The sequence below is a fragment of the Nerophis ophidion genome, linkage group LG11 (assembly GCF_033978795.1).
Source record: "Nerophis ophidion isolate RoL-2023_Sa linkage group LG11, RoL_Noph_v1.0, whole genome shotgun sequence".
Lineage (NCBI taxonomy): Eukaryota > Metazoa > Chordata > Actinopteri > Syngnathiformes > Syngnathidae > Nerophis > Nerophis ophidion.
In genome coordinates, this window is record NC_084621.1 from 60,434,189 (window position 1) to 60,454,685 (window position 20,497).

At 41.0% G+C, this 20,497-nt stretch overlaps 1 protein-coding gene across 1 annotated transcript in view; it reads right to left on the minus strand.

Annotated features, from left to right (window-relative positions):
- The window catches only part of rspo2 (R-spondin 2), a 142,592-nt gene extending 123,463 nt beyond the window's left edge, over nucleotides 1-19,129 (minus strand). Inside the window, exons 1-2 of the mRNA XM_061914745.1 lie at nucleotides 18,970-19,129; nucleotides 18,504-18,786 (exon numbers count right to left, since the gene is read on the minus strand). Coding sequence (XP_061770729.1) covers nucleotides 18,504-18,603 — 100 coding nt within the window. The 5' untranslated portion in view covers nucleotides 18,604-18,786; nucleotides 18,970-19,129. The remainder of the gene's footprint in view (nucleotides 1-18,503; nucleotides 18,787-18,969) is intronic.
- Nucleotides 19,130-20,497: the final 1,368 nt, after the last annotated feature.

Below are 20,497 nucleotides of genomic sequence, written 5' to 3' on the forward strand. Positions count from 1 at the left end.
ATTTACCCCTGACTAAAATAGGACGATAACAAACTACAACAATTGCACGTTGACGAAAACAATGACAAAATGAATTGACAATTTAGTCGACGAATAAAAACAAGATGAAAATAACTATCCAAACATGCATGCAGGGAGGGGCTGAAGAAACATCTTTACAAAATAATACTTGTTTGAGTAACATGGTCGAAACATACGTCAATTGTTGCGTTAGAACTACATTTGTACTTAAAGGCGTATATTTTGTCACTTTTTCATAATAGAAATGTAGCTCAGTACGAGCATCACTGGACATCACTGCTAACACTTCTGTGACAAAGTCAGGGCGCAATTTTTTACTTTTGCCACAAACTCATTTGATCGTTGCAGTTAGTTTGTCTTTTTGTCTTTTAGTTAGCAAAATGACTCAAAATGTCATGGGCGGATTTTTATGGAACTCTTAGAAAATGTCCAAAATGAGATTAAAAAAAAACAACTGTTTATATTTTGGGTGAGACTCGGTAATGTCTACAATCGATGCTTCTGTGTGTATATGTGTGTGTATGTAGCCCCGCCTACACCCACAGAGACAAAGACAGTGAAGACGGACAAAAGTGTTCACTCTGTTTCTGAATAATAGAGCTCAAAAAGTCATTGGCAGAATTGCATCTACTTTTCAGGTAATGTCCCAAATAGAGTAGGATTAGGTGATTACGTTTTGGGGATGAGCCGAATCACTGTCTGGAGTCCATTGTTAATTTCGTAGAAAAATGTTTTTCGTCTAAGTTATCGTCAACGACCTATTTTCCCCTGACTAAAATAGGACGTTAAAGAATCACAACAATTGCACGTTGACAAAATCAATGACGAAATTGACAATTTAGTCGACAAATAAAAACGACACAAAAATAAGTATCCGATTATGTCATATCGTTACATTCCTACTGTATTGTTACACACATCATTACAAGATGTCTTCTACACCGAGAAAAAAAGGGAAGACGTGAACTCACGTCACCTTTTTTTTCCACTGTAGACAACTTTACACATTGTAAACCCTGTGGCTCAATTTTCCAATTTACCAATTCACGTAAAATCTATATTACGATACCGTTATTGCGCGTGATGTCACATCCAGTAGCAAAAAGTAGAGCAAGGCTTCAGTTTTCATAATGTGCTAGCATTGAGTAATAAGTATTGAGCTAATTACATAGCTGATGTATAATAAATACAATACTTACAGTATACACACTTTGTATAGCTCAACAAAAAAAAAACTGGCAAAGACTGCTTTCTGACTAAGCCAACACATTGTAATCCAAAAACTGCTGCCGTCCATCCATTTTCTACCACTTGTCCCTTTTGGGGTGGCGAGGGGGTGCTGTAGTCTATCTCAGCTGCATTCGGGCGGAAGGCGGGGTAGACTGTGGACAAGTCGCCACCTCATCCCAGGGCCAACACAGATAGACAGACAACATTCACACACTAGGGCCCATTTAGTGTTGTCAATCAACCTATCCCCAGCTGCATTTCTTTGGAGGTGGGAGGAAGCCGGAGTTCCCGGAGGGAACCCACGCAGTTACAGGGAGAACATGCAAACGCCACACAGAAAGATCCCGAGCCCAGGATCGAACTCAGGATTTTCGTATTGTGAGGCACATGCACTAACCCCTGTTCCACCTTGCTGCCCTACTGCCATCTAACGTCTTGGAATTTCAACTGCATGCCAAGTGTACTATATAATACAGTTCAGTACATTGATTGATTGATACTTTTATTAGTAGATTGCACAGTACAGTACATATTCCGTACAATTGACCACTAAATGGTAACAGCCGAATAAGTTTTTTAACTTGTTAAAGTCAGGGTCCACGTTAATCAATTCATGGTACAAATACATACTATCAGCATAATACAGTCATCACACAGGTTAATCATCATAGTATATACAATGAATTATTTACATTATTTACAATCCGGGGGTGAGATGAGGAGCTTTGGTTGATATCAGTACTTATCAACAATTGCATCAACAGAGAAATGGACTTTGAAACAGTGTAGGTCTTACTTAGTAGGATATGTACAGCCAGCAGAGAACATAGTGAGTTCAGATAGCATAAGAGCAAGTAAATACATTAGAAGTACATTTGATTATTTACATTAGGTTATTTATAATCCGGGGAGATGGGATGTGAATGGAGGAGGACATTAGTAAAGGGTTGAATTTACCTTGAGGTGTTGTTTTAGAGCGGTTTTGAAGGAATATAGAGATGCACTTACTTATATACCTGTTGGGAGTGCATTCCACATTGATGTGGCATAGAAAGAGATTGAGTTAAGACCTTTGTTAGATCGGAATCTGGGTTTAACGTGGTTTGTGGAGCTCCCCCTGGTGTTGTGGTTATGGCGGTCATTTACGTTAAGGAGGTAGTTTGACATGTACTTCAGTATCAGGGAGGTGTAGCGGATTTTATAGACTAGGCTCAGTGCTAGTTGTTTTACTCGGTCCTCCACCCTAAGCCAGCCCACTTTGGAGAAGTGGGTTGGAGTGAGGTGTGATCTGGGGTACTTGCTAATGAAACAGACATGTGAGAAAACAAGATAACTGAAAAGAAGAGCTCAGAAAACAATATTTCAATAAATAATTAACATTATCAATATCCAAAAAATTGCTACCGTTGAGGACCAATGTCATAATTGGTAGTGTATAAATTCAAACGTGAAAAGGTACGTATCCATAATTCTGAGACAGCAGGGGAATAGTTGATCTAATTGTTCCGAAAAAAAAAAAAATACAGTTGTAGTTCGACTCAAAATAATCTCTGTGTCACAACTAGTTCATGCCACTGCATGCATTCACTTGTGCCTCCAGCTTTCAGCAGTGTAGCATGGCCTGAGCACACTGAAGCGCCTTTCACCAGGTTCATCTGATACGCTGTGACTCGGAGCAGAAGCTGACGTTACAGGCAAGGTCGACATGCCCGGGTTAGTAGGTCAAACAAGGAGCTACGTCTTTTGAGTTGGGAGGCAGGGTCAGACTAATGTGATTTATCAATACGGCCCTAAAGTGATTCATTGTCTGTTACAGGTTCTGTGATAATCCACAGGACAGACTGTGGTTTATTGTCCAATGAGTGAGGAGGTGACTGGGGAAGGTCAATAGGGTACTTGTCACAAAGAGTGTGTATTATTGTTCTGGGCTTGATGCATTGATTAGCGCACCACGAACATGCACCTGCACGATGATCTTGTATTTGTTAGCTCTTCTGCTAGTGCCGCACACATACACACACTTGTACTTATTGAGGCTTGGCGGATGGGGCCTGAGAACAAAAAAAAAAAGACAGAGTTGTGTTGCTAGAGCTCGGGTTCAGGTCAAGACTTGGCTCGCTGTAATCCCTCTCAGGTGATGCTGTTCACATTCAGTCGGTTCCAGCCGATCTGCTTAAATACGCCTTCCTCGTCCGCCCTAAAAAGCCCCCGCCCCTTCTTGCCAGCACAACCGCTACGGACGTTGAGAAACCTCGGATCGCTTTTCAGCCTTTCTGCAAAGCCCTCCGTGTGTCGGTCGGCCGGTGCCGCACGAGTTTGGGGTCACATCACCTGGATTAGAGGGGCATCATATGAGAGAGTCGCTTCCACAGACATCTGCAGGGTTGTCTTCTCTTTTTCCAGGGGCTCGAGTGGCAAGTTTAAAGCAGCCACTTGGAGGCTTCTCTCTCTCATCAACATATTATATTGCACTGAAGTGCCGGGTTCCAACATTAACACTCATGACCACAAACTGGGGGACCGTGTAAGCTTTCAAGCCCACAGAGGCCTGATTTTCAGTGCCTGGGGTTGTGTGATGGAACGGTCTTTCTTGGTATTTATATTTGAACCGTCATCGTCTACAACTTCACCTATCAGGTCATACGCGAGAACGTAATGAAATTGAACACCAAGGACCAAACATCCATTCATATGAAGTTTTAAACAGTTTCCCACTCTATTGTTTGTCTAACGTCTGCCGCTGTTATTCTTTGTTGAAATAAGGACATAATCAGCTACACGTCATGACTATTTTGTGTGGATTTTGGCCTAAGACGCATCCCGCAAACCTTGTTCCCAACTGTCATCAGCGGTACAAAACGTCACGCGTCTCTGACTTCACTCCCTCCACCCTGCTGGGCCACGCTTGTTTCATCTAAACACTTTCATCCCTTAAGACATCTGGCGACGCAGTCCGCGACAGCACATCACTCTGAACCGACTAGGAAATGCTCGGAAACTCGCTGCAGCAGACGTTTGGGAATTCAAATTAGTGGCTGGGGATGTGAAGGGGTTAACGGTATCACATGGCAACTTGTCACCACGCTGGCTGCGAGTGCATATTCATTACCTGTTTAAACATCTGTGTTGCTCCTGGCAGTGCTACTCAAGTGGGATTTGATGTAGTCAGCAGGTGGCATCATTAGCCAGAGAATAGAAAGTGATAATAGGGATCATGCTTGCTTCTAGTGTGCAGGATAATTATTGGGCAGTGGGGACCTTCTACTGTACATTTTCATCTACTTTACAGTGTATGATCAATAAATAAATGGGTTGTACTTGTATAGCGCTTTTCTACCTTCAAGGTACTCAAAGCGCTTTGACACTACTTCCACATTTACCCATTCACACACACATTCACACACTGATGGAGGGAGCTGCCATGCAAGGCGCTAACCAGCACCCATCAGGAGCAAGGGTGAAGTGTCTTGCTCAGGACACAACGGACGTGACGAGGTTGGTACTAGGTGGGGATTGAACCAGGGACCCTTGGGTTGCGCACGGCCTCTCTCCCACTGCGCCACGCCGTGATAAACTTTCACATTGGGTCCACCGACAGCTACACCATATTGCCAAAGTTATTTGGTCACCCATCCAAGTGATCAGAATCAAGTGTCCTAATCAAAGGTGTATAAAATCAAGCACTTAGACATGGAGACTGTTTCCACAAACATTCGTGAAAGAATGGGCCGCTCAGTGATTTCCAGCATGCAACTGTCATAGGATGCCACCTGTGCAACGAATCCAGTCGTGAAATTTCCTCGCTCCTAAATATTCCAAAGTCAACTTATGGCTTTGTTATAAGAAAATGAAAAAGATTGGGAACAACAACAACTCAGCCACCAAGTGGTAGGAATTATGGTGTGCGTGTTGCGATCCGTGACTCGGATCTTCATATATTATTGTTTATTTTTCCATCTTTGTTCTCATTCTCCGTTTGATCCATTTATTTCCCGTTTAGTCCATCATCATGGTTACTAATTAGTTTCAGCTGCTACTCCGGTGCCTGCACACCTGTTGTCTGTTAATCACCTTCCCTTTATAAGCCAGCCTCTTCTGTTTATTCTTTCTGGGACTCTAGTTTGTTTTCACGCAACGTAACGTCAGGTATGCTTTTCTCGCTAGCTCATTAGCTCAGCCACCTAGTCATCTTTAGCTCACATGCTAAACATCTTTGTTTTTACTTTTTATGCCTTCATGCCAAGTCTTAGTTCTTTATATGTCCTAGCTTTCACGCTAGCGTCTTTTGTTTCCCTTTTTATTAGCACCAGTGTTTTCGTTCAGAGCTCACCTTTTGTTAATAAATTTGTTAGATCCTACCTTTGTTGTGTTCTTCGTTTGACGCATCCACGAGGGAATCGAACCCGGTACCACGATGCCGAACCGGCGTTACAGTGCGGTTGTTTTTCAGGATTTTGGGCTTGGCCTATTAGTTCCAGTGAAAGGAACTTTGAATGCTCCAGGATACCAAAACATTTTGGACAATTCCATGCTCCCAACCTTGTGGGAACAGTTTAGAGGGAGCCCCTTCCTCTTCCAACATGACTCTGCACTAGTGCACAAAGCAAGTTCCATAAAGACATGTTTAACAGAGTCTAGTGTGGATGAACTTGACTGGCCTGCACATAGTCCTGACCTGAACCCGATAGAACACCTTTGGGACGAATTAGAACGAAGACTGAGAGCCAGGACTTCTCGACCAACATCTGTGTGTGACCTTACCAATGCGCTTTTGGAAGAATGGTCAAACATTCCCATAAACACACTTCGCAAACTTGTGGACAGCCTGCCCAGAAGAGTTGAAGCTGTAATAGCTGCAAAAGGTGGACCGACATCATATTGAACCCTATGGGTTAGGATTGGGATGGCACTTCAAGTTCATATGTGAGTCAAGGAAGGTGGCCGATATTTGGCAATATAGTGTATTAAATGTACAAGAATATCTCAAAATAATATTTGTTAAATGGGTTGTACTTGTATAGCGCTTTTCTACCTTCAAGGTACTCAAAGCGCTTTGACACTACTCCCACATTTACCCATTCACACACACATTCACACACTGATGGAGGGAGCTGCCATGCAAGGCGCCAACCAGCACCCATCAGGAGCAAGGGTGAAGAGTCTTGCTCAGGACACAACGGACAAGACGAGGTTGGTACTAGGTGGGATTTGAACCAGGGACCCTCGGGTTGCGCACGGCCACTGTCACACTGCGCCACGCCGTCCCTAAGGGTTAAGGGTATTGATTGACTCGGTCACAGAGATTCTAGCACCATTGTCTGAGAGGCATGTCATATTTCCCGATTAGCTTTTATAGTTGCATGAGCGGAAGAAAATATAGAAAACAATATGATGCAGTGGATTTCGGCACCACTGCTATAATAAAGACAGCACTGACATGTCAAACACATAAAGTTACAGAACTCCTTAAACACCTCCCTCCTACGCATCACTCTGTAATGCTGCGCATGCATGCATGCACGTATCCCATCGATGGCAAACCTTTTCCATGATTGTTCCAAAATGCACGAATGTTGTTATTGTTAGAAATAAAAACAGCTATGCTCGGCAAGTACAGTGTGGCCAAATTGAGTTTCAAGCGTGTCTGGGACTCAACACTGCTGAACGATTTGGATAGCTCCTGGTACATGCCAGACGGACTGTGTATAAAGCTGTCAAAAGAACCTTGAGGGCTTGAAAAGTATGAAGAATTTTTAGACCTATTGGTCAATGATCTCTAACACATGCGTTTCTCTGTGTTACTGCGATAAATATAGACTGGAGGAAAATACCCAATCGACTTGACTTGCACCACTTTCTAAAATGACAACGCTTGTGCATATTTTCATGGGCTACTTTTTATATATATATATATATATATATATATATATATATATATATATATATAAAATATATATGAAATACTCGAGTTGGTGAATTAAGTCCCTTCTTAACCACGCCCCCCCCGCTCAAACCACGCTTCCTCCCGAAATCGGAGGTCTCAAGGTTGGCAAGTATGCCTGCCATGTGACTGCGTGGGTTCCCTCCGGGTACTCCGGCTTCCTCCCACTTCCAAAGACATGCACCTGGGGATAGGTTGATTGGCAAAACTAAATTGGCCTTAGTGTGTGAATGTTGTCTGTCTATCTGTGTTGGCCCTGGGATGAGGTGGAGACTTGTCCAGGGTGTACACCGCCTTCCGCCCGATTGTAGCTGAGATAGGCACCAGCGCCCCCCGCGAATAAGCGGTAGTCAATGGATGGATGGATGGATGGATAACTTAAAAATAGAGACAACTCCAGGTTGTTGTTTTTTGGGAGTTTTACTTTGGCCAAAAATTGAACAGGCCCATTATGAAAACATACAAATCACAACTATCAAGTTTGTTGAAAGTTCTGAGGAAATTGGTGCAGCTTCAAAAACACCAGGCGCTTATGTAGCAGGCATATAAGATGTATTGGCTTCCACCCGCTTCCAAAGACATGCACCTGGGGATAGGTTGATTGGCAACACTAAATTGGCCCTAAAGTGTGAATGTTGTCTGTCTCTCTGTGTTGGCCCTGCGATGAGGTGGCGACTTGTCAAGGGTGTACCCTGCCTTCCGCCCGATTGTAGCTGAGATAGACACCGCGACCCCAAAGGGAATGAGCGGTAGAAAAATGGATGGATGGATGATTAGGGCAGTATCAAAAGTCACTTCCACAGATGAATCGAAATCTAGAAAGCCGAAACCTAAACTCCAACCAGCATTTGAGATTTACACAGTGATCTAAATATCTCATCAATAATAACAAAAATAAAGCAACTCTGGACAGCAGTTAGTGGAAAAGATGCTTCGGCGTATTAAACCTAGATTTTGTGACCTTTTTTTGGCCAGGCAGCGTCTAACTACTAGACACTAACAGTTATTTAAATAAAAAAAAAAACAACACACACAGAAGGGCTAAAAAAACGGTGTATGTGCCAGTACCCCGCAGTGCTTGACTGATTATTTGCAGATGGGCAGTGGAGGGCTTTCAGAGTGTGGAGGTTCCCCCTGGCACGCAGTGCATATGATTAAATCTGTGATTGCCATACAATTTACAAGCACCAACCCCCTCCACTTGACTGTGAATGGCTTCTGCTGTGTACCAAACACACGGCAGGGAGCAGGTTGTCCAACAGTTGGCCGCACGGCTCAAAACGGTGCGAAAACAAGCCCCTCGACCTACACCCGGTGGATGAGATGAGTTATGTCACAAGCCTAAAGAGGACCCCCTCCTAATCCCACTGTCTCCTCATCCATTGAGAGTATAGAGGAGTGTTTACAAAGAGGCTGATCCCCCCCCCCCCCCCCCCCCCCATCCTCAACTGCGCCTGGCTGAGCGATTGTTATTCGGGTTTCCTACCAACTGTTCAAAGATGTTATGAGATCAATTAAAAGCAGCTTAGGTAGCTTAAAGGGGAACTGCACTTTTTGGGAATTTTTGCCAAACATTGTGACAATCATTCACAATCCTTATGCGAGACAAGAACATATATGTTTTTCTTTTTTTTACGCATTCTAACCAGCAAATAAATTCTTACAACGGAGCCTCGTCGCTCTATTCTTCCTATAAAGCACTTAAAAAAAAAACATCCAGACACATTCATAAAAAAACTTGATATTTACGTAGCATGCTCATTTTAAGCCTACAACGGCGCAATGATTTCATTTACAAATCACAAACGTTCACTGATTACTGATTACATCAGTGGTTCTGAAATGGGGGTACGAGTACCCCTGGGGTACTTGAAGGTATGCCAAGGGGTCGGTGAGATTTTTTTTTTATATTTTAAAAATAGCAACAATTCAAAAATCCTTTATAAATATATTTATTAAATAGTACTTCAACAAAATATGAATATAAGTTCATAAACTGTGTAAAGAAATGCAACAATGCAATATTCAGTGTAGACGGCTAGATTTTTTGTGGACATGTTCCATAAATCTGCGATGAGGTGGCGACTTGTCCAGGGTGTACCCCGCCTTCCGCCCGATTGTAGCTGAGATAGGCGCCAGCGCCCCCCGCGACCCCAAAAGGGAATAAGCGGTAGAAAATGGATGGATGTTCCATAAATATTGGTGTTAAAGATTTCTTTTTTTGTGAAGAAATGTTTAGAATTAAGTTAAAGTTAAGTTAAAGTAGCAATGATTGTCAAACACACACTAGGTGTGGTGAAATTTGTCCTCTGCATTTGACCCATCCCCTTGTTCACCCCCTGGGAAGTGAAGGGAGCAGTGGGCAGCGCCCGGGAATCATTTTTGGTGATTTAAGTTCATGAATCCAGATGGATCTCTAAGAGGGCATTTTAAGTTGATGATTACTTCTTTGTATAGAATTCTTTATTTATAATTGAATCACTTGTTTATTTTTCAACAAGTTTTAGTTATTTATATAACTTTTTTTTCGAAATAGTTCAAGAAAGACCACTACAATGAGCAATATTTTGCACTGTTATACAATTTAATAAATCAGAAACTGATGACATAGTGCTGTATTTTACTTCTTTATCTCTTTTTTTCAATCAAAAATGCTTTGCTCTGATTAGGGCGTACTTGAATTAAAAAAATGTTCACAGGGGGTACATCACTGAAAAAAGGTTGAGAACCACTGTATTAGATTACGGTACTACGCTAATACTGGTATATGTCCAACCCTATTCTCGACTAAAAAATAATTTTAAAAATACAGGTAAAATTCCCACCCAATATAGACACAGTAGTAATTTTAGACTTGAGCACATTTTGGAAAGCCCAATTTTAGCTCCAAAATGTGGATAGGCCTCCATCAGTCTGCTGACTTCACCTACAGAAGGCTGGAGGCAATTTCATATTGTGTAGTATGTGTTTTGGTAGCATCTTCATCCCGAATTATGTTATTTTTAATGCAGAACTTGTCCAGGGTGTACGCCGCCTTCCGCCCGAATGCAGCTGAGATAGGCACCAGCGACCCCTCCGCTACTCCAAAAGGGACAAGCGGTAGAAAATGGATGAATGGATGGATTAATTTGAAGGAATTAGCAAATATATCTGCCAGTTGCACTGTTGCATGTTGTGAAGAAGAGGTCAGCCTGATTACATTTACAAATGATGGGGAGATGAGGAGACTTTGAACCTCTCTTTTCAAACTTGCTTGTGCAAAATGGGACGGCCCAAGCGACAGGAGTGTAGTTTGCAGCAATCATCACTGAAAAAAGGTTGAGAACCACTGGATTACATCACTGATTACTACTACTCACTGCAGACATTGTGAGGGCCAATCAACATAATAAAATATCACTTACTGTACAGTGTCTGCTGTCATTGGGAAGCAGATTGTTAGGATGTTGATATATTGCAGTTTAGATGAACAATGACTCATACTAAGGGGCGTGGAACAAGCCCTCTTTTTAGGTCTTTTTCACCATTCCCAGGTCTAAGTTGGCTGTCAAAGTGTACCAACTTCTCAGTTCATGTCCACGTCATTTTACTATCCAGATGATTTATAATCTAGAATTAACCTTCCAGAGGTCCGAGACGAGAAAGCAGCTCACCAGCTGATGACGTCAATACAGCAGCATAAGGGAGTTGCCTCTCTCTGATCAATACGCCACTAAAATTAGGTCCTCAACGTTAGCACTTATAATAACAATAAAACTCGGTTGATATTCAGGTCACGAAATGTAAATTGAGTATTGTTCATATGAATGTGCGGATTGATACTAAAATATTTATACCCCCAATACCAGAACTATATGCTCTAACATTGTTTCTCAAATCAAAATATTGATACTTTTGATATTTACTTGAGATAATCCATCCATCCATCCATCATCTTCCGCTTATCCGAGGTCGGGTCGCGGGGGCAACAGCCTAAGCAGGGAAACCCAGACTTCCCTCTCCCCAGCCACTTCGTCTAGCTCTTCCCGGGGGATCCCGAGGCGTTCCCAGGCCAGCCGGGAGACATAGTCTTCCCAACGTGTCCTGGGTCTTCCCCGTGGCCTCCTACCGGTTGGACGTGCCCTAAACACCTCCCTACTTGAGATAATGAACTTCATTAAAAGAAACTCTGTGTAAAGTAACTAAATCATTGAGATCTTGTCTAAATGAAACGCGATTGGTGGGAACTACTTTTTCTTACACCTAGGTAAGTGCGAAATGTGGAAGCACAGCTGAACACCGTGATCATTCAGTCTGTCATTTCTTAAAAAAAAATACCGGCCAATAAAATTAGTCACTCAGAAATACAAAACCAGCAAGTGTATGTGTCATTTTATTGTAGGCTATTTGTGTAGTTGACAACACATAGGATAACGCATTCAGTGCAGAATAACCCCATTATTATTTTCGCCCTGTGATTTTATATTGTTTAAAGATGATTCCTCAAGAGCAGCAACACTTGAAAGTTGAAATGCACTACTTTTTAAATTCTACCAGACACATTAGGTATATTAGCACAAAGTATTGGTATCAGATCTGTATAGCAACGCCAGCCTGAATTTTACTCGTATCGGATGGGAAACTTGTTGGCGCTTTATTGGTTTTAAGGGTTGTAATAGACGCAATGACGTCATTTGTTTCATTATCTCCATTGTAAGCACACTTTTATTAACGTTTATTTCCGAGTTATAATGCATTAAAAACAATTTCAGGAATTGTAAATTATAAGCAAAATTCCAAAAAAGCTCGGTTCCTCTTTAAGGAGAGATCCCAGACATCGAAACGAATACAAACGACAAAATTTCAATGGTCATATTAACTTCACAGCCTGACATTGAATAAATGTCTACAAAAAGCATGTTGTTCCAACGTTAAGATTGGTTTGCCCAATCCAACCAGTTTCTTAAAGTTTTGTATTGCCGATGCCAGCCTGAGTTTTACTCGTATCGGATCGGAAAGATCCAAAAAAAAGCATGTCGAAAAGACATGCACCTGGGGATAAGTTGATTGTCAACACTAAATGGTCCCTAGTGTGTGAATATGAGTGTGAATGTTGTCTGTCTATCTGTGTTGGCCCTAAGACGAGGTGGCGACTTCGCCCGAATGCAATTGGGATAGGCTCCAGCTATGCCCACGACCCCGAGAGGAACAAGCGGTAGGAAATGGATGGATGGATTGATCGGAAGAAAATCAGTGATATCGCACATCACTAATTATTAGTGATTTTTGGCTCCATTGTAGGCAGACTTTCGAAAATGTAGGCGTTAGATTGACATATGTGTTCTTTTCTCTCATTAGTATTGTAAATTATAGATAATATCCCCCCCCCCCAAAAGGGAAGTTCCCACTTAAGGAAAGATGGGCAATTCTCCAGCAGATACACAACATTAAAATAACATTGAGAAATTTTTTATTTAGCTTCTGACATTGAGCAAGTCTAACATAATGTTGAAACAGCAAGCTTTTTGATGACCTTTATTCAATGTCAGGTTGTGATTTAGACCAGGGGTAAGGAACCTATGGCTCGCGAACCAGATGTGGCTTTTTTGATGACTGCATCTGGCTCTCAGATAAAATCTTAGCTGACATTGCTTAACACGATAAGTAATGAATAATTCTGCTGGTAATCACAGTGTTAAAAATATAAAACATTCTCATGCATTTTAATCCATCCATCCGTATTTTACCGCACCTGTTCAAGAAGTTGCATTAATGGTAAGAAGTATTTCATTTATTATTGGTTAGCTTCAAAATAACAATGTTATTAAAAAGAGACTTATTATACTCTAAAAATTATATCCATCCATCCATTTTGTACTGCTTATTCCCTGTGGGGTCAAGGGGGGCGCTGGTGCCTATCTCATCTATAATCGGGCGGAAGGCGATGTACACCCTGGACAAGTCACCATCTCATCGCAGCTAAAAATTATATATATATATATACATACATATATAATTATAAATAATTATATTATACGGCTCTCACGTAAATACATTTTCAAATATTTGGCTTTCATGACTCTCTCAGCCAAAAAGGTTCCCGACTCCTGATTTAGACCATTGTTCAATGTTAGATAACAGCGTCGTCTCAATTCACAAATACAACTATTATGAAATATTTTTGTGTACGTACAGGTATGTATGTGTGTATGTATGTATGATGTACGTAAAATCGTTTTAGCAATGTGATTTAGACCATTGAAAATTGGTCATTTTCCAACAAATAACGTGGATTCAACGTTAGACAACAACGTCGTCTCAATTCACAAATACAACTATTATGAGATATTTTTGTGTACGTACAGGTATGTATGTGTGTATGTATGTATGGTGTACGTAAAATCGTTTTAGCAATGTGTTGTGGCTATATTTGGCTCCATAATAAGCAGACTTTCATTTAGGAATTAGAACAACATATGTGTTCTGGTCTCTAATTAGTGTTGTAGATTATAGGCAATATTCCCCAAATATGGGCAATTCTCCAGCAGGTACAAAAACCCCTGATACGAAGTTGCTATTTTTTATATTTGTTATAACTTTGTGACATGTTACAATTCACATCAATTAACATATAAGATATGAATGTGACGGATTGTAGCCAAGTGCTGATTTCCATCTGCATCTCATTTCAAAGAAACAATACCAAAGCTCCCACTAATTCAGCCTTATACTGAGTTGTATTTTTCGTGCATTTATTTTTGCTGTATTTATCTGGCACAAGTGGCAAGCTGGTCCCTGAAAATAATGCCTAGATAAAACCGGTCCGTGGTGCAAAAACAAAAAAGGATTAGACCATTCAAAATTTGACATTTTCCCAACAAATAACGAGGATTCAATGTTAGACGTTAGCGATGTCTCAATTTACAAATACAACTATTTTGAAATATGGGAACACTTTAATATGGGGAACATATTCCAAGTAACAAAGACTTAATTTTGAGTTATTTGGACACTAGGGGAACATATTCTAAGTAACAAACACTTAATTTAGAGTTAGGGGTTAGGGTTAGGGTTATGTTTTTTTAATGTAAGAACAGACCATATTCATGAAGTGGTATTAATGGGAGAATCCTATACAACAACTTCCTTACTTAGTAATAATAAGCAATAATTCTGAGGCTCTGGGGAGAAGAATACTTCAAAATACTTCCAGAACGTAAATGACTGCCATACCACAACACCAGGGGGAGCTCCACAAACCACGTCAAACCCAGATTCTGAGAATGGTCTTAACTCATTCTCCTTCTATGCCACATCAATATGGAATGCACTCCAACAGGTGTAAAAGAAAGTGCATCTCTATCCTCCTTCAAAACCGCACTAAAAGAACACCTCCAGGCAGCCATAACCCGAGCCTAACCCTCTCCCCCACCACATCCCACCTCCCCGGATTGTAAATAATCAAATGTATATACTTTCTGAACTCACTATGTTCACTGCTCACTTTGCATATCCGACGAAGTGAGACCTACGCTGATACAAGGTCCCTTTCTCAGATGGTAAACTTGTATGATGACTGAAATATGCTGAACTTCAACCCTAAACTAACACCCTCCCTCCTCCACATCCCACCTCCCCGGATTGTAAATAATCAAATGTATAAAATCAAATGTATATACTTGTTCTTATGCATTCTGAACTCACTATGTTCTCTGCTCGCTGTAAATATCCTATCAAGTCAGACCTACACTGTTTCAATGTCCATTTCTCTGTCAATGCAATTGTTGATGACTGAAGTATTGATTTCAACCAAACCTAACCCCTTGGATTGTAAATAATGTAAATAATTCAATGTATATACTCTGATGATTAACTCGTGTGATGACTATTACACTGATAGTATATACTTATACCATGAATTGATTAACGTGGACTTAAAGAAGTTGAAAAACGTATGCGGGTGTTACCATTTAGTGGTCAATTGTACGGAATATGTACTGTACTGTGCAATCTACTAATAAAAGTTTCAATCAATCAATCAATCAAAAGCCATCTCACCTAACCCCCCGCCCCCAACCCCCCGGATTGTAAATAATTAAATGTACAGTATATACTCTGATGATTAACTTGAGTGATGACTGTATTATGCTGATAGTATACATTTGTACCATGTAATTGATGAATTAAACATGTTGAAAAACTTATTCGGGTGTTACCATTTAGTAGTCAATTGCACAGAGTATGTACTAATAAAAAATTCAATCAATCAATCAAAGACTCTTAGTCGTAATGATTTGTGCAGTCCTTTGAGACATTTGTGATTTGGGGCTATATAAATAAACATTGATTGATTGATTGAGTTAATGGCTTACTGGTTAAATAATAAGGCCATGCAGAATAAGGCATTAATTAGGACTAATTAAGAGCCAATATGTTACTAATTTGCATGTTTATAAGCAATTAATTAATGGAGAATATTTTCCGCATACTAAGGGGTTACCTGACATGATTGTTTGTATGTATGTTTGTATGTATAATCGTTTTAGCAATGTGTTGTGCTTGCTGGGTCCTAATATAAGTCATCCATTCGTGAAATAGCGCCCAACAACAGGCAGATTATTGTATAGTTTAACTCAGTCGTTCTCAACCTTTTTTTCAGTGATGTACCCCTTGTGAAAATTTTTTTTTAATTCAAGTACACCCTTATCAGACCAAAGCATTTTTGGTTGGAAAACAAGAGATAAAAACGTCAAATACAGCACTATGTCATCAGATTCTGATTTATTAAATTGTATAACAGTGCAAAATATTGCTCATTTGTAGTGGTCTTTCTTGAACTATTTGGAAAAAAGATACAAAAACAACTAAAAACTTGTTGAAAAATAAAAAAGTGTTTCAACTATAAATCAAAATTTCGATAAATAGAAGTAATCATCAACTTAAAGTGCCCTCTTTGGGGATTGTAATAGAGATCCATATGGATTTCTTCACAAAAAAGAAATCTTTAAGATCAATATTTATGGAACATGTCCACAAAAAATCTAGCTGTCAACACTGAATATTGCATTGTTGCATTTACTTTCACAGTTTATGAACTTACATTCATATTTTGTTGAAGTATTATTCAATAAATATATTTATAAAGGAATTTTTAAATTCCATCCATCCATCCATCCATCCATCTTCTTCCACTTATCCGAGGTCGGGTCGCGGGGGCAGCAGCCTAAGCAGGGAAGCCCAGACTTCCCTCTCCCCAGCTACTTCGTCTAGCTCTTCCCGGGTGATCCCGAGGCGTTCCCGAGCCAGCCGGGAGACATAGTCTTCCCAACGTGTCCTGGGTCTTCCCCGTGGCCTCCTACCGGTTGGACGTGCCCTAAACACCTCCCTTGGGAGGCGTTCGGGTGGCATCCTGACCAGATTTTTGAATCGTTGTTATATTTAGAATATTTTTAAAAAATCTCACATACCCCTTTGCATACCTTCAAGTACCCCCGGGGTACGCGTACCCCCATTTGAGAACCACTGGTTTAACTTATAGTTTGAGATACATAACGACAATCGGAACAGATAAAGTATTTTGGGGGAAATGCGCAAGAAAATGTTAAGCCTTTTTTAGCAAGTTTATATCCAAGGTGTTGCATAAACCAGGGGGTTTGCTCTTTAACTTACTTGGCGTTGGGCATACATTTCTGGAATGTTCCTGGTTTATAGTCTAAATCAGGGGTCACCAACGCGGTGCCCGCGGGCACCAGGTCGCCCGCAAGGACCAGATGAGTCGCCCGCTGGCCTGTTCTAAAAATAGCTCAAATAGCAGCACTTACCAGTGAGCTGCCTCTATTTTTTTTAATTTTATTTATTTACTAGCAAGCTGGTCTCGGTTTGCTCGACATTTTTAATTCTAAGAGAGACAAAACTCCAATAGAATTTGAAAATCCAAGAAAATATTTTAAAGACTTGGTCCTCACTTGTTTAAATACATTCATTTATTTTTTTACTTTGCTTCTTATAACTTTTCGAAAGACAATTTTGGAGAAAAAATACAACCTTAAAAATGATTTTAGGATTTTTAAACACATATACCTTTTTACCTTTTAGAATTCCTTCCTCTTCTTTCCTGATAATTTAAATCAATGTTAAAGTAAATTTATTTTTTTTAATGTAAAGAATAATAAATTAATTTTAACTTAGTTCTTCATTGTAGCTTCTGTTTTTTCGACGAAGAATATTTGTGAAATATTTCTTCAAACTTATGATTAAAATAAAATACAAATATTCCGGAAAATCTAGAAAATCCGTATAATCAAATTTAAAGTCTTTTGAATTTCTTTTAAAATTTTTCTTCGGGAAAATGTAGAAGAAATAATGATTTGTGTTTGTTATAAAAATAGCTTGGTCCAATTTGTTATATATTCTAACAAAGTGCAGATTGGATTTTAACCTATTTAAAACATGTCATCAAAATTCTAAAATTAATCTTAATCAGGAAAAATTACTAGTAATGTTCCATAAATTCTTTTTTTTATTTTTTCAAAAAGATTCGAATTAGCTAGTTTTTCTGTTCTTTTTTTCGGTTAAATTTTGAATTTTAAAGAGTCGAAATTGAAGATAAACTACGTTTCAAAATTTCATTTTAATTTTTTGCGTGTTTTCTCCACTTTTAAACCGTTCAATTAAGTGTTCTTTTCATTTAGTGATTTAGGGCTATATAAGTAAACATTGATTGATTGATTGATATAGGGACGGCGTGGCGCAGTGGGAGAGTGGCCGTGCGCAACCCGAGGGTCCCTGGTTCAATTCCCACCTAGTACCAACCTCGTCACGTCCGTTGTGTCCTGAGCAAGACACTTCACCCTTGCTCCTGATGGGTGCTGGTTAGCGCCTTGCATGGCAGCTCCCTCCATCAGTGTGTGAATGTGTGTGTGAATGGTAAATGTGGAAGTAGTGTCAAAGCACGTTGAGTACCTTGAAGGTAGAAAAGCGCTATACAAGTACAACCCATTTATTATGTATTCTCTACAAAAAACATTCCGTAATAGGAAAAAAAATGTACGACACAATGATAGACAGAAATACCCACTTTTTTAATATATTTATATTTATCTATTAAAGGTAAATTGAGCAAATTGGCTATTTCTGGCATTTTTTTAAGTGTGTATCAAACTGGTAGCCCTTCGCACTAATCAGTACCCAAGAAGTAGCTCTTGGTTTCAAAAAGGTTGGTGACCCCTGCTTTAAATGGCACTTGAGCGCTGTCAGAAGCGATAATAAAGTCAGTTCTGGGGTGGATTCATTGGTGAAAGAGACATAAAAAAATGAGATTGCGTTCTCGTACCTCTTTTGCTTCTCCTCCAGCGTTGTGACGGCGCCTGACAGTTGCTGTACTCCATACAGTTCAAGACTATCAGCGCAAATGAGAAGAGTCGAAACTGCATCTGGACGGCGATTAGTTGTCCGGAATCCGGTTTGGGGGGTGATAAAAAAAAAAAAAAAAAGAAAAAAAAAAAAAGAAAATAAATGTTCTCCTGGACTTTTCCTTTTTTTTAGTGGAAATACGTCAAACATCAAACAGGACGCGACATGGTATCAGCTCGCCTGATTGGTATCATCGCGGTGTTCTGCGTGGGGGGGGGGTGGAAGAATGAAAGAGGATTAGTGTGATGGAAGTGGAAGAAAAATCAACACCTACAGTGAACATTGACTAAAAGACAGCGAGAGATAATCGCATTGTGTGTTAATGAGTTGCGACGAAGAAAAAAAAAAACGTCACTCCAAAAGTGAACCAAAAGGTGATGAAGTACCTTAATTGCATCGGAGGATTGTCTCCAAGTCTCCCCGGAGTGCAAGTGCAGCTTGGGAAGTGTCAGCATCTCTCCTGTGGGACGAACTTGTGTTCCACAGAGGTCCGATAAGGAGGGAGAGAATACACGCGTGGCAGCGTAGGAGTGAATCAAGGTTGGAGATCTCTTCTCTTCCCCCCCCCACCCACCCCCCCAAACACACACACACACACACACACACACACACACACACGCACACACACCGGAGGATTTTACAATCCCGTTCACGTTGGCTTCCTCGAATAAGTTTGTCGTGTTGAGGCGCGGACGCCAACTCTCATGTCTGATAATATTTGCGCGGGCTTTTGTTAGTTTTTTTTTTTTTTTTTTTGCGCACGGCGATGACTTCCTCCAGATTTGGTCCTGATGCTTCCTTCCTGCGTCTCCAAGCTGATGTGACACGCGTGGACTCTTCCACTTCGCCGCCTCCGTCTTATTTATCGACATGTTGCGCGTTTCGTCGTCCCCCCGCCCCTCTTTGCACGCCTCCTCCGTCTCGCACGGGGGGGGGGGGTCAAACTCCTTTTAGCTCAGGGGCCCCCCGGCATGGAGGAAAGTCTATTCCCAAGTGGGGCCCGTAATGGTAGAATCATGACATGATAACTTAAAAATAGAGACAACTCTAGTTTTTTGGGGGGGGTTAACTTTGGTCAAAAATTGAACAAGCCCATTATGAAAACTTACAAATCACAACTAATTTTGTTGAACATCCATCCATCCATCCATTTTCTACCGCTTTTTCCCTTTTGGGGTCGCGGGGGGCGCTGGCGCCTTTCTCAGCTACAATCGGGCGGAAGGCGGGGTAAAACCCTGGACAAGTCGCCACCTCATTGCAGGGCCAACACAGATAGACAGACAGCATTCACACTCACATTCACACACTAGGGACCATTTATTGTTGCCAATCAACCTATCCCCAGGTGCATGTCTTTGGAAGTTGGAGGAAGCCGGAGTACCCGGAGGGAACCCATGCATTCACGGGGAGAACATGCAAACTCCACACAGAAAGATCCCGAGGCTGGATTTGAACCCAGGACTCCAGGTGAACATCCATCCATCCATTTTCTACCGCTTATTCACTTTCGGGGTCGCGGGGGGCGCTGGCGCCTATCTCAGCTACAATCGGGCGGAAGGCGGGGTACACCCTGGACAAGTTGCCACCTCATCGCAGGGCCAACACAGATAGACAGACAACATTCACACTCACATTCACACACTAGGGCCAATTTAGTGTTGCCAATCAACCTATCCCAGGTGCATGTCTTTGGAAGTTGGAGGAAGCCGGAGAACCCGGAGGGAACCCATGCATTCACGGGGAGAACTTGCAAACTCCACACAGAAAGATCCCGAGGCTGGATTTGAACCCAGGACTCCAGGTGAACATCCATCCATCCATTTTCTACCGCTTATTCCCTTTCGGGGTCGCGGGGGGCGCTGGCGCCTATCTCAGCTACAATCGGGCGGAAGGCGGGGTACACCCTGGACAAGT